The following is a 13,666-nucleotide window of genomic DNA, read 5'->3' on the forward strand; positions in this document are numbered from 1 at the left end:
CGGCCACCGAGATGCCTGTCCCTCGCGCGGTTAACACCGAGCGATTACTCACCTTGCTTACTTAGTCGTTTGTGAAAATGGTTTCCAATTGCAAATAAATTTCCTCCATATGCTTTGCTTGCGAAACAGCCTCGACTGCAAGTTCTTTAAACTGAGAACTACAGGCTCGTTTATTCCTGGGTTTTCCGCTGGTGTTTTCCCTGGTACACACGGTCGTACAGCCGTTAACTCCGCAGAAGCTGGCGCTGCGTGGCCCCCGCTGGGCTGGTAGAGCCGCCGCAGGGTGAATGTTGTCTCTGGGTGCGATTCTCCTGAAACACCGCAGCATAGACACACTCCGGGCTCGGGCGAAGCCGGCAGCTGCGGCCGGAGGGCTTGCTCCTGCCCTTCCCACGGCGTCAGCAGGTCCGTGTGGATTCTGAGCTCCCCCGATGGGTCCCTGTGAGGGCCGAAGGGTGGGGCTGCCCGCAGGCATGGCCTTGGCCTGTGCACACACTGTTCGGATCTGCAGGAGGCCATCACCTAGGCCGCCTTCGAATTTCTTGAGCATTGGCCATCCTGGCTCCTCCTCTATGTCCCTAGCCACTAGTTCAGGCCCCGGTGCTGAAAAGTCACAAGCCCCTGCCTTCCCTATGACCAGCTCCACCTCACCCGGCCTCCTCTGTCCCCAGAGCCACTCAGAAGGCAGGTGTCCTCCATCCCATGTCCTTGCGGTTCGCCTGCCCAGCCCCGGGTCCTGTGCTGCATCTGGCTTTGCTAACCCTCAACACGGGGCCTCTTCGAGAAAAAGTGTACAGCGTGACGAATACAAGATCACATTAAAACATTTATTTAGAATAAAAAAAGAAATTTCAAACAAAGGACAAAGGAGAAAGTGGACACATTCACAGCATCCGGAAAGGCATCAGCCCCACCGTTAGCTCATCGCCTGATGTGGCACCATAATGCCGCTTTTTCAGAGTGCTCTTCGGTTGCCTCTTCTTACGACACTAATTTTGAAATATTTTCTCTAGGGAGATGAAAAAGATAATTACAGCTGTTCCTGTAGTGTGGTTTATTAGTTATTGATAGTAGAGTGGCATACGACCTTTGTCTTCACACTCTGACACGTTGCTGCTCGTAACTCTGCTACGGGATTGTGCACCACAAGCAGGAGTTGTGACAAATCCCACGGCCGTGATTCCCGCCAAAAACCGGATGGGCCGCACCCTTGTGCCGCTGACTCGGGCTGTCCGGTTTGCCTAGGCGCCAGCAAGGACTGGCCCCCACATCCGTACACGGCTGAGGATGCAATCACCCCACATACGAGGCTGCTGGACCCATGGGACAAATTCATGTTGAAGTTTGACCTGTGACCCCACACCCGTTTGTCACAATGGTGGGTAAGTTATCAAAATGGGTGGTGAGAGTATTTCTGGAAGTTATTCCAGAACAGCTGGCGACAAGGGGACACGTGGAAGCCGCTGCGAACCACGTCCGTGTGTCCCACCATCCCAGACGCTAACTCTCTCCCCAGTTCAGCTCACTCAGTGCTTCCCTAAACATCTAAAAACGCCCACGCTCGCTCCAGTGTCGCTCATTGTGCGGGGACACGTGTCTGAGTGAGTCATAGAGAGAAGAAACAGAGGACTTCGGTGACCGTGGTTAAAATACTTCACTTCCGCAGAATACACAAAAACCCGTCACAGTGCGACCACACCGTCAGGGTCTGGGAAGGGCCCCCGCATGGTGCGCATCCTGGGACACCCCTCGGCCCCCCATGGTCTTTCTCTTGGACGGCCCCCTCGCACTGCCGGTTTCGGGGAGACTGAGCAGAACACCTCCCCGCCGGGCTGCTCCTGGCTTCCCTCGCTCCTTCTACCCCAGTTTCTCATTGTCCAGAAGTTGCCGCTCACGGCCCGATGGCCCCGTCGGAGGTGAGTGGTGAGCTAAGTTCACCAGTCCCGTTCCATTAATCAGAAGAGAGAGCACGTCCGGGTGACCCACTGTCAGTGGTGGAGCCCGGCTTGGGACAGGGTGGCGGTCTGACCCCTCCCCCGCCCCCTTGCGCTCAAAGCAACGCGTGGGATGCTGTCCTGCCGCCGCCTGAACGTCCGGTTCCCCATCGGCCCTCTCCAAACGCACTGCATTTTCGTGTCAGTCCCTGGGGCTGATGAGACAAACTACCGCCAGCTGGGGGCCTGTGCTGGAGACACTATTGTTCCTTTGGCAGGAAGCGACGCCAGCCTGAAGTGCACGGCCATGTGAGTCCCTTCTCGCCGAGGCTGACCGTGGCTGGGCCGCTCGGACCAGCTCACGAGAGCCGTTCTAAATTTTTGGGCATTTTGTAAATTGATTGCTAAAACGTTGGTGGCTCCAGCCATGGCGGGAGCCTTCACACCGTGGAGATCGGCACAGACGCTCCAGGTCAGCCAGCGGAGGAGGGGACAGCTCCTCCAGGACAGAGGGACAGGACGCCATGGCCCATGGCCTGCTGACAGGCTGCATCTTGTCACAGCCGTGACCCCCAGGCACACGGGGGTCGTGCCTAAGTCCTCAGTGAGTGGAGGACAGACCTGGGGTCAAGTCCAGGTCTCCTGGGGCCCAGCGTCACCCTGTCACACAGTGCTGCTGTTGGTGTCCGTCTACACTGGATAACGAAGGTCTCCGTTACCGGATTCTCCTTCCTGATACCCCACGAATTGGTGGGCGTCTGCTGCCTGCTGGCCCTTGGGGGAGCAAGGAAAGGTCTGGGGTGGGGGTGGAGGAGAAGACCCCTCTGCTGCGGTAACCGCCATGGTGAGCCTGGGTCCAAGGACTCTACGGAGTTTATGTCACACCCTCAAGGTCTAGAGTTTGGGGGGCCTCGGTCAAATGGACTAACAGAGTAGAAAGGAGGCCCGGCCATCAGCGGGACCTGGCCAGCACGACGGAAGGGCCCACTCAGTGCCGCCCTGGCTGGCTCCACGTGCAGCTCCCCCACCTAGGCTCACGCCGCTGTCACCGGTGTGACCCCAAGTTCCAGGTCACACCTGGACTTCCGCTGTCCTCTGTACGCTGAACCCTGCCCTTCGGAGCATCTCCAGCTGCTCAGCTGAAGATGGGGACAAGTCTTTTTCTGACGTTCGTCTCTATAACTGTACGCATGCTCAGCGGGTGGGCAGAACAGCGACTCAGGCTTCGGCGGCACCCCTGTGCCCATCGTGACGAGCCCGAGCACCTCGACACGCCACCCGGGACCCGGCTCTCCGCCCCTCTGTGAGGGGAACTCGTGAGAATCCGTGGTTCTCAGTCGGGGTGACTTGGTTCCCCGGGCACACTGGCAGCATCTGGGGACGTTCTGGTTGTCCTAACGGGTGGGGTGGCGTAACTGGTGTGTTACTGGATCAAGGCCAAGGGTGCTGCGAAGCATCCCACAGCGCGCAGGACGGCCCCGTGGCAGAGAATTGTCATCCCCAAGTGCCGACAGGGCTGCGGCTGGGAAACTGGATGACACGGACGGAGCAGCTTCGCAAGTGCATCACGGTCCGATGCGCCACGCGCCGTGGCCCGCCCAGGTCCCGGGCTGGCGGCGAGGTTGGCACGTGCTCACGAGCGCAACCCTTTGAAGCATTGTCCACACAAAGAAGGGACAGTACACAGCAGAACAAAGTGGACTGCTGCGGAAGACACTGGGGTCTTTAGGACAAATGTGGCCTGGAGGTTCAGAGGGGGCCCCTCGGTGGGCGGGGGCGGGTGCTTTGCAAACTTGCCTTTTACTTTGAAAACATTGCTTATGGTGCTTTTTAAAGCACAGACTTAAGGATGTCTCAGCTGAGTACATCTATTTCTCCCTTTATAGTCTGGGATTTTGTGTCATGTTTACAAAGAACTCCCCCCCCACCCCACTCAGGTGACTTTTGAAATTCTTAGATGTCTTCTGATAGTTTCACGAGTTCACTTTCCTTCGATGTTCAAATCGTGTGTGTGTGTGTGTGCGTGTGTGCGTGTGTGCATGTGTGCGTGTGCATGTGTGCGTGCGTGTGTGTGTGCGTGTGTGCGTGTGTGTGGGGGTGTGTGTGGGGGGTATGTGTGCGTGTGTGTGCGCGCGTCTGTGCATGCGTGTGCGCGTGTGTGTGTGCGTGCGTGTGTGTAATGAATGAGGATAATTCCAACTTTCTTCTTCGCAGACGGTGGCCTTATCATCCCAACACCGTCGACTTAACCATCTAACTGCCCTGACCTTCCGTCGCCCGCGTTACCGAGTACGGACATCCACACGTTTTAGGGCCAGCCCCTGGTGCCTCTGCTCACATCCGTGTTATCTAAAACCCACGGTTCCTGCCACACCGTTTCCATTATTGTAGCTCTAGACCGTGTCATAATCCCATTTCTCTTTTTGGATTTCGTTAGTTTTTCCTGCATATTCGTTTTTCCACACGAAGTTTGGAATCCACTCCTCTCTCCCTAAGAAATCCTTCTCACGATTCTAATTAGACTGTGATCACCTTGGGGACCGATTTACATAGACATCATCTTTCTGACCTTGATCGGCACGGTCGGCGTGGCACCGGCGTATCCAGAGCTGACAGAGGGACTGCGGGGCGGGCAGCACCTCCTACAATGACAATGCTCTACCCCTGGGCACCTGGATGACTTTTCCTTCAGCAGGGATGGGGCGATAGGACCCCACTGGGGAGACCCCCATCCACCGCCTGGACCAACTCCTCAAAGCCGGAGGCGCCACTGCGCTCACCCCCCGGGCGGACTTCACCGTGCTGGCGGGTCTCCCTCTGGTTTCTCTCTCCTGGTGCAAAGCCCGCCTCCGCCTCCACTCAATCGAAAAGGGGAAAAAAGAAACCAAAAAAAAACCGGGCCAAAAGGGGGGGGCCTCACATTCTCACGCCCGGGCCCCATAAAAGCGGCCCGGTGTGTGGGAAAGTGGCAGGCTCGGGAGCAGCCCCCAAAGGCATCTTCATCCTAATCCCCGCCCTGCGAGGGTGTGGAAGGGGGCTCTGCGGGTGGGACCAGTTAAGGATTTATTTTCTCCTTTTCCATTTTTTCATGTTCTAGGCGAGGCAGCCCTTGGTGGACCTCACAGACTGCAAAGACCTGGTCAGCTTACGATCTCTTATTATTTTTTTATTTTTTATGCCTCCAGCACCCGGTCTTCCTAGGTGGTCTCCCATCCAAGGACTAACCGGGCCCGACCCTGCTTAGCTTCCGAGATCAGACGGGATCGGGCTTGTTCAGGGTGGCATGGCCGCAGACAGGTTGAGGATTTTGAGATGGGGAGGTCATCCTGGATTATCTTGTGGGCCAACGTCATCAAAGGGACTTTACGGAAGGGAGACAGGACGGTCAGAAGCAGAGGGGAGGGAGGTTTGACCACCGTCCTTGCAGATGGAGGCGGGAGCTGCGAGGCAGGGAGTCGGGGCGGCTGTACGAGCTGGACGGGCGAGGACACGCATGCTCCCCAGGAATGCCGCCTGCTGGCCCGCCTCAGACCGCGTGAGCTCCAGAGCTGCCCCAGAGCCGATCGTGTGCGTGTGTGTGTGTGTTAAAAAATTCGTGCCATCTTCACCGCTCTGCTGTGCTTTGTCATAGCAGCAACAGGAAAGCAGGCCCTGGGGGCTGGTGTGTGGCTTCGTGTTCCGTCTCATTGACTCCTCTACCCCTCCCCGCCCGTGTGGACGTAGCCGGAGTGATCGGAACAGAAACAGGAAGAAAGGGTTGGGGACTTGACGCATGAGGACATAGAGCACAAAGCGGCGTGTCCTTCTGGCGCGTGGGTCTGGTGGGGCTTTAATTCCTGAACGTCAGAGGCACACTTCCTCGTTTACCTCTGGGCCGCGTGGCAGGGGCGCGCGGGGCAGGGTGGCACCCCGCGGCCGAGGGGCTCTCAAAGTGCGCTTCGTGCTTCTGCACCTCACGTCGGGGAGACCGAGGCAGCCCCGGAGCTGCGGGTCGCACGCAGGGCGCAGGCCCGCGGGCCTCAGCTGCCCAGGACCCAGCTCCTCCAGTTAAACGCCGAGTTGGAGCCGTGGGTCAGCGTCGTCACCGGGGGGGCCGCCAGCTCCCACTTTCCCCCCTTCTTTTCTTCGCAGAAGCACATCCCGAGAGAGGGGATCTGGAACAGAATTCGGTTCCATTAATATTCCTACCAGGCCGATGGGTCGTACACTCGTTCTAATGCCAGCTGATGGGTGTCCCCCGCCCCTCGGAGGCTGGCACATTGGCCTTGCTGCCTGGTGGCCACCAGGATGGTGGGAGCCGTCTGCAGACATCCCTGTTTGTCACTACTGGGGCGCTGCTGGATCTAGGGGTGGAGGCTGAGGTGCCACCATCTTCCCAAAGCACGCGGCACGGGCCCCGTGCCAGTTACCTGCCCAGGCGTCACAGCGCCAGGGCCGAGAAGCCCCGTCTGCCCCTTACAGAGCGGCTGACACTCTTGAATTTAGCATCACAAAAAGATACAGGTGTTGGGTTTTCAGACCCTAGAAAAAATGACAGCGCGGAACCTGAGACGATTGCTTCGTCGGTAAACGGACGTGCGCGAGGGCACCTTGCTGCTCAGGGTTTTATTTCGCGTTTTTCTTTCCTTTTTCCTCTCTTTCTAACATCTGGAAATTCCTCGGTCAGATGAAATTTGAAAAATTTCCAGCACGTGGCAGTGGAGGCGGGGAGGGGGGTGGGTGGGTGGGGGGATCCCAGCGGAGGCCGCTGTGGGGCTGTGGGCTGGGCGACGACTCCCTCCTGGGCTCAGAGACGCTGGGGGCGGGCGCGGCGGTGCGGGCAAGGGGGCGCTTGTGAGCACCTCGCTTCCAGCCGCCCCTGGCCGGGAGAGGGAGGCCCAGTGTCGGGCAGAGCCCCGTGACGGATCCCTGACACGTGTAGGCACGTCCAGCTTATCTGGGGAGGGGGTGGGGTGGACACCAAATCAGCAGCCCCAGAAAGTCGCAAGAGTTTGGCAATTCGAGGCTGGCATCTCCAGAGGGGAGGCCGAGGGTCGGGGGGAGAGGGGGCGCACGGGGATTTGGTCACAGATATTCATGGGTTTTGGGGAGAGCTGAAGAGGCCGCTGTCAGGCAGCGCCTGGTGTGTGCAGCATGGCCCTCCATGAGGGTGCGGGGACCCCCAGGAGACCCGGGGAGAGGGAGGGGATGCAGGGGCACGAGGGGGCAGCACAGGGGCACTCGAGTGGGGGACAGTTTCATATGAAGGAACCGGGTCAGGGACCCATCTGCTATCACAGGTGTTGTCCACACGGCTGCACTTTCAGCCTCGAGGTCATCGGTCAATTAATTGGTCAATTTGATAAAGAGACAAGGGCGGAGGGCAAATCCGGCCCTGAGCAGATCTGGGGCGGGGGCGGGGGTGGGTCTGAGTTGCTGAGTCTGCCCACCTTGCTTCATACTGGCAACTGGATAAAAGCAACCTCTGCTTTGCCCAGCGACGTTCTACCCGCTGATCCAAGTACCCATCATCCTTCTCAAAACGTCTGTCACCTGTCTGTTTTTCCCACATTGTTTATAGCCGCAGCCCAGCACCGGGCACCCTGGCAGCTACTACAAGCTCTTGTGTGTTCCATGGCTGGGCGGCTCCCAAGGCAAGAGCATGGGGGTCTCTTTCTGTCCCCTCGGGTCCCCAGAGCAAGCTAGCCCAGCTGTCGGCCTTTCTGTTTTCATCCAAATCGCTTATTCCTCACTGGACCATTTGCTCAACTCCTGGAGTCGTGAGGAGTTACCACGCGAGCTGACTTCTAAACCATTCTGTGTTACGCGTCTTATATTATCTTGGCAGCAATGGCCAAAGTTGCCATGGTGATTATGCAGATGACAAACCTCTGCCGTCAGCCCCTACCCAAGGCTGCCCTTGCCCTGGGAGTCGGTGGGGACATTCCTCAGAGGCAGGTGTGTCCCTGCCGCCCTGGGCTGTCAGGACACTCACCTGCCTCCTGAGAAGGGAGTATGACAGCCGTGTGTCCTCAGGCTGCCCGGCTTTGGGGGCCAAAGAGAAAAAGCAGCGCATACCTTTCTCACCAGCTGGGCGAAGTCCGCGGAGTCCCGGGGCGGCAGCCCCAGCAGCGGCCGAGTGCAGGAGTCCAGCGCCGAGCCGTGGCCCACGACCAGGATGACGCCTGCTACGGAAGAAGGAACAGCTCAAGGTCCTCACAGGGGCAGAGTGCGGCTTTTATGAGACCAAGGGTCCCCAAAGTTGATGGGGCGAAACCATCTCACGGTGCCCCAAACCCCCGACCGTCCCCGAGGTCGGAAGTAGGTGTGGTTGGTGGCGGCTCCTAACACTCGCGATCTGGCCTCCCGCTGTGTGCGGTTCTGCAGAGTGCACGGTGCCCTCCGGCGAGCGGGGGCGCCTGGCCTGGAGCTCGGGGGTGGGACCTTGAGGTGATCTGAGCCACCAGTTGTCATCTAGGACAAGGTGGTGGCTGCCTCCTAGCTCCGATCGGATTAGCTTGACGATTATCAGCCCGTTGATCGCAATGAGCCTGCTGATGACTCGCTTTGGATCAGGACATCCAGAGTCTGCAGGCTGAGGGAGGCTCCCTCAGGTGACAGGTGGAGGGGGCCTGGGCCGGACTCCCCGGCTATGCCTGGAGGACAAGCAGAGCGGTCCTTCAGGCCACCTCCCCTGCGCCATTCCCTGTTAATCCCGTACTCGTATCTTTGGCCTCCGAACCTGCAGTCAGTGGTTAGGACGCTGCTCTGGGCTGGAGATCCAGGTTTGACTCCAGGCTGTGTTCTCTAGCAGGGCAATGTGGGCCCGCAGGCTTTGGAGCCCCCGGTGCCACTGGGGGTGATGTTTCAGACCCCACAAGGGCGAGGCGGTACCAGGTAACGTCTTTGAAGGGCCCACCTGTGCCCAGGGGTCGCCCGCGCTGGCTTCTCCCCTCCGGGCCTGCTGGAGCTGTCCTGCCCCCTCACTCGCCCAGGCCCCCGCCTTGCTCCTGCGTCCTCCCCAGGGGCAGGACCTCCGCCTTCACGCTCAGTGCTGCGTCCAGGAGCCTCGGCTGCTCGCCACAGGCTCGGACAGACGAGCCGTGTTCTCTGGGGACACCGACATTCAGCCGGGGGTGGAGGCTTGACTGGGGACATCGGGGGCGGGCGAAGGGCAGAGGTAGGCTTATTTCATTTTCTGTCCTCCGATGTCCTGTGGTCATAACGGTGGGTAACACGAGCTTGATAATTAATTAAATGCCATTAAAATGTGGCTTCCAAAATTCTGTTCCCAGGGTGCCGATCAGTGAGGTCCGGCCGCAGGGCCGGGCGTGTCTGGGGTGTGGGGTGCCGCGAGCGTTGGGGTCTCTTCCTGCAGGAGTCTCGCAGCGTGTCCCCATCGGTGCACTGGGGACTCTCCAGGAAGGGAGCAGGTGCTCAGCTTCTCCCCGTGTCCCTGGTCCGCGGGGTCCTCCTTTTCTGAGTGTCTTGGGGACGAGGGAAGGAAAGGACAGGTGGGGGGCAGCGGGCTGGGGGCCCCCCACCGACTCCGCCTGAGACTCTTCTTCCTGTTATTTAACATTCCTCGTAGCCCAGAGGTTTGGGCCCCTCAGCAGCAAACCCAGCTCCTGGCGGGCGGGGCGTGTGTCTCCTTCACGGAGATCCCGTGGCGTTTCGTTTGGTCCCTGACACATTGCTGATGTCAACACGCACTTGCGGACCTGGATTTTTACAGGACTGGCTTCTCACTGTTCACTATGGATATTTCAGATACACCCCGAGAAGGGTCTGGTGACGCCCCACGTGCCCGTCGCGGAGCTCCGACAGTCGCCCCTCCCTGACCGCTCTCTACCCACCCCTCCCCCGCACGTTATTTTACAGTGAGTCGCACACCTCCCGCCATCCCGCAGAACAGACCTGGTTTGCATCCAAATGGAAGGGCTTTTCGCTCTTACGGAGCCAGCCTGCCATCGTCACACCCAGCCCAGTTCGCCAAGCTTCCTCAGTATTTTCCTGTTCCGTCCGGTTCCATATTTAAATTCCTCCCTGCACATGTTTTGTTCCCGTTGTCGTTCAAACGCGACCTGACATCTGATTGGTCGGTCCGGTCTCTTTGTTTCTAGGACTCTGGCATGGGGTCGACCCTGCTGTACTGGGTCCCACTGGCTCTCGGTCCCAGAATGGGGGTAACATGTGCGAATGGAACAGCCGCATGGCAGGGAGTATGTGTCTCTGCCCCGTCACTGCAGAGGCGGCTGCGAAACCCTCGCTCTGTCGCTGGGCAGGGGGAGGTTGGGGTATCACTGGGCTCAGAAAATGATCCGGTGTGCATCCCACAGGTGAGCCGCCACCCGCGGGGCTGCTCGCACCCGCGCGCACTTACCGTCCTGTGGGCAGCTGCTGACCATGTGCCACACGCTCACTGCGCACCTGTCCACGTACTCGCTGTAGCTCTCAGCTGGCATGAGGGAGGCAAAGGGGAACGCGGGCCTGAGGGGAGAGGGGGGACAGCTGCCACTCTGCGTGGTGGGGACCAGGACTGCGCTGTGCTCAGCCAGAGAAGGTGAGGTCTCCGAGGTGGCTCTGCCTCAGGCGGGGCTCACGGTCAGCAGTGAGGCTCCCGCTCTGTGCTCAAGACTGGCAGAAGGCTGACGTCCCGTCTCCCGCATGCGTTCCCAGTGAACGCCAGACGGGTTTTGCGATGGCAGAGAGTCAGCCGTGGGCAGAGAATGACAGACTCTCTCCTTGACCAAGCCTAGCCAGGTCCCCTGAGCCCTCTTCTTGATAGATCCCAAACTTTGGGCTTCAGTGTCCATCCTGGTAGAGTCAGGTTTAGCAGGCATCCTGCTACGTCAGTTTGGCCAGAATCCCCCACCTGGATCCTTCCTGAAAGCTGAGCAAAGTCTGTGTGCCCCCTCCCCCCAGGGGGCATCTGCTCACCCTGGCCTGCCTTTACCCAGAGTCTTGCTGGGTCAGTTTAGCAAGAATGACCCCACTCTCTGGAATTTTCCATCCACCAACTCTGCACCCCGCACCCTCGGCTACACATCCCCCCGTGTCCTTATCGTATTCGGAGTGAGTCCCATCTCCCTCGCCTACTGCGAACCCCACTGCAGTGGACCCTCCTGTGTGACGGCTCCCTTCCGCCTTTCACGAGAACGTCAAGCCCCCGGCCGCGGACACGGGCGAATGGCACACCTGTAATCAGTGCTGACGTTGACATTGGCCTCCTTCAGCTCTTCCAGGGTCATGAGGGTCGGGGTGGTCCTGCCAGCCTCCCACTTGGTCCACTCGAAGATGCCAGGTTCCACTCTTATCTTCATTTTTTTCTCCAGTTTGAGCTCTGCACTCAGAATGTAAGTGTTTATCATGCTCAGTGTTCATTTTGGCTTTATGTAAATGAATCTCTTCCCAGGTCTAAATAATACCTTTCCAAAATGCGATTTTTTTTCTTAGCAAATATTGTTTTGTGATCACCCTCCGCTGTGCTGTTTCTTGGATAAAAACCACCAGCTAGCTGGAAGGTGTCAGAGGAGTGATGACCCTCTGTCCATCAGGACGGGACGGAGTCTCCCGGGAGCGGGGAGGTGCCACCGGCCCCAGGCTCAGCCTGGTGCCACCCCACAGCTAGACCAACACCAAGCCTTGTCCGTGGGTCGAGACTGAGAGCCATCAACAGACTTTTGGCCAATCCAATGACCCACAGAAAACATGTGGCCAGTCTAGGAGCCCGTCAGTCACATGGACGTGCTCCCCCGATGAACAGTTATCCTCCTCGAAAGCTTAGAACAAACACAGCCATGAGGGGCTTCCCCAGCTACTGGGGACCCTGCCTTCATGTTGCTGTCCCCACGGTCCTCTGGCAAAGGCGATACTGAGGGACCACGTCTCACTTCTTACCCCTTCCCGAATGGGGGACGCGCTGATCCGATACAAAAATAGGGAGTCTGACTCACGGGGCCACGTTTCCTGTCAGAGCGTCCCCCGCAGGAACGGGGGTGGGAGGAGACACGGAGCCAGCGGCGGTGGCCGCGGCGCATGTGCTGGGCTGGACCGTTTGTCATTGCACTAGGTCCTCTTGGCGCCAGCTCGCTGCCCTCTGACGCTGGGCGGAGGGTTGACGCCTGGCGACCCCGCCGTCCACGAGATGGCTCGCCCAGCCTCGCTGCTCCGTCCCGTCCGCCAGCGACGTCCGCTCCTCCCCGGCCTCGATCCCGTCATCGCCAGCGCCCGCGCCCCTTTCTAAGCTCCGCGCCAAGCGCCTCTGTCTCCAGCCGGCCCTTTCTCTGAGCTTCCTCTCTCATCTCCTGACTCCGCCTCCCAGGATCTGACTCCGCCTTTCACCTCCCCCTGGTCCTAACTCCCCACTGACCCGGCCTAAGACCTGCGGCCAGCAGCCACTGCCCTGCGGCAGGCGCCTCGGCCCCTCGCCCCCCTCTCGCTCCACTGTCCCCACTTGTCCACCCGCCTGCTCTCCGCACCAGAGCCCGGAGGAAGCCCCCTCGCCCGGCTGACGGGTCTCAGCGCAAAGTCGCGCTCCCTGACCTCTCATGTGGGCTCTTCGTGGGGCCCAGTGGCCATCCCGCATTTTCCTGGCCATGTCCTACCCCAGGCCCTGATAAGCATTTCGTGCCTTCTGTGCTCCTCAAACCCCAGCAGCCCTCCTCTTCCTCAATTTAGCTGGTGGCCTGACCCCCTATGTCTGCGAGAAAGTTTGGGCACGCCCCTCCCCCACATTCGTGCACCTGCTACATCTGTGCCCTGTCACCGTGGAAGGCCAGCCCCAGATCCTGCCTGGTGAGCCACAGCCCACCCCGCATCCCTGCACAAGGCGGAGCAGGAAGGGGTCCTCGGCCAGAGCCGAGCTGAGGACCCCAGAACAGGCTGCCCTTCCCCACTTCCCAGCAGGGCGTCCTGTCCGCAGGCGGAAGCTGCAGAGGCTGAGCTGGTGGTTTCCTGCCACGCGCCAGGCTCCGATGGCGCTGGACAGCTCCCAGGAGCAGAGTCCCTTGTTCTGGGGCGTCATTTGTTCTGGACTTAGAATGACCACAGCACTCCCCAGCTCCCTGGCTTTCTGAATACCCCTCCCCAGAAGTTGTTTTTTTTTGCTTTTTTTTAAATCCACGGCAGAAGCCACCAAAGGACAGTGCGGTGACAGGCCCCCAGACGCAGTTACGGCCTGGCATTCCAGAAACGTGCAGGGGCTGTGCCTGCGGCCAGCGCTCGGAAGGCCGGTCCGTAGCTGCCTGATGACTTTCATGGCCGTTCGCTGGCTCTCGTCCGGCTCTCGCCTGCACCCGCGACCCCCTCCCCTCGGAGACCAGTCCCGAGCAGCTCACTGAGCTCGCACTGACCTTCTAGAATGTGTTTGGCTGTCTGCACGCAGCGGAGGGCGGGGGAGCTGAAGACAGAGGCGATGTGGACACTGCTGTCCAGAAGCGCTTCCCCTGGGAAGAAAGCGGGGGAAAATGCCTCTGCATGATTTTGGCCTCCCATGGCGGCAGCTCTGACCGCGAGTGGCCCCCAGATTTCTGCCCTCTGCTGTGCACCCTCAGTGAGCTCCCCCGGAGTGGGAGGAACCCACAAGCGTGGGGAGATGGCGCTCTGTTACATTGTGCGGCAGACGGGGGATTATCACAGGAGGCCCGGCCCGCGCAGGGAGCCCGTCAGAAGCAGAGGTTCCGTCCGGCCAGCACAGGACCAGAGGCAGTCAAAGGCAGAGGGATTCGACATGCGAGAACCCCACTGCTGGC

General features: G+C 59.6%; 2 protein-coding genes and 1 pseudogene across 2 annotated transcripts in view; 1 reads left to right on the top strand and 2 right to left on the bottom strand.

Moving 5' to 3' along the window:
- The window catches only part of RSPH1 (radial spoke head 1 homolog), a 14,207-nt gene extending 12,852 nt beyond the window's left edge, over window positions 1-1,355 (top strand). The window contains exon 8 of the mRNA XM_011372867.2: window positions 1,246-1,355. Coding sequence (XP_011371169.1) covers window positions 1,246-1,355 — 110 coding nt within the window. The remainder of the gene's footprint in view (window positions 1-1,245) is intronic.
- A 3,755-nt stretch (window positions 1,356-5,110) lies between these two features.
- Window positions 5,111-5,229, bottom strand: LOC111747213 (annotated as a pseudogene).
- Window positions 5,230-5,232: 3 nt separating this feature from the next.
- The window catches only part of UBASH3A (ubiquitin associated and SH3 domain containing A), a 31,206-nt gene continuing 22,772 nt past the window's right edge, over window positions 5,233-13,666 (bottom strand). The window contains exons 9-13 of the mRNA XM_023538195.1: window positions 13,268-13,360; window positions 11,112-11,256; window positions 10,297-10,403; window positions 7,992-8,101; window positions 5,233-6,088 (exon numbers count right to left, since the gene is read on the bottom strand). Coding sequence (XP_023393963.1) covers window positions 5,954-6,088; window positions 7,992-8,101; window positions 10,297-10,403; window positions 11,112-11,256; window positions 13,268-13,360 — 590 coding nt within the window. The 3' untranslated portion in view covers window positions 5,233-5,953. The remainder of the gene's footprint in view (window positions 6,089-7,991; window positions 8,102-10,296; window positions 10,404-11,111; window positions 11,257-13,267; window positions 13,361-13,666) is intronic.

The sequence above is a fragment of the Pteropus vampyrus genome, unplaced genomic scaffold, assembly GCF_000151845.1.
Source record: "Pteropus vampyrus isolate Shadow unplaced genomic scaffold, Pvam_2.0 Scaffold214, whole genome shotgun sequence".
Classification (NCBI taxonomy): domain Eukaryota; kingdom Metazoa; phylum Chordata; class Mammalia; order Chiroptera; family Pteropodidae; genus Pteropus; species Pteropus vampyrus.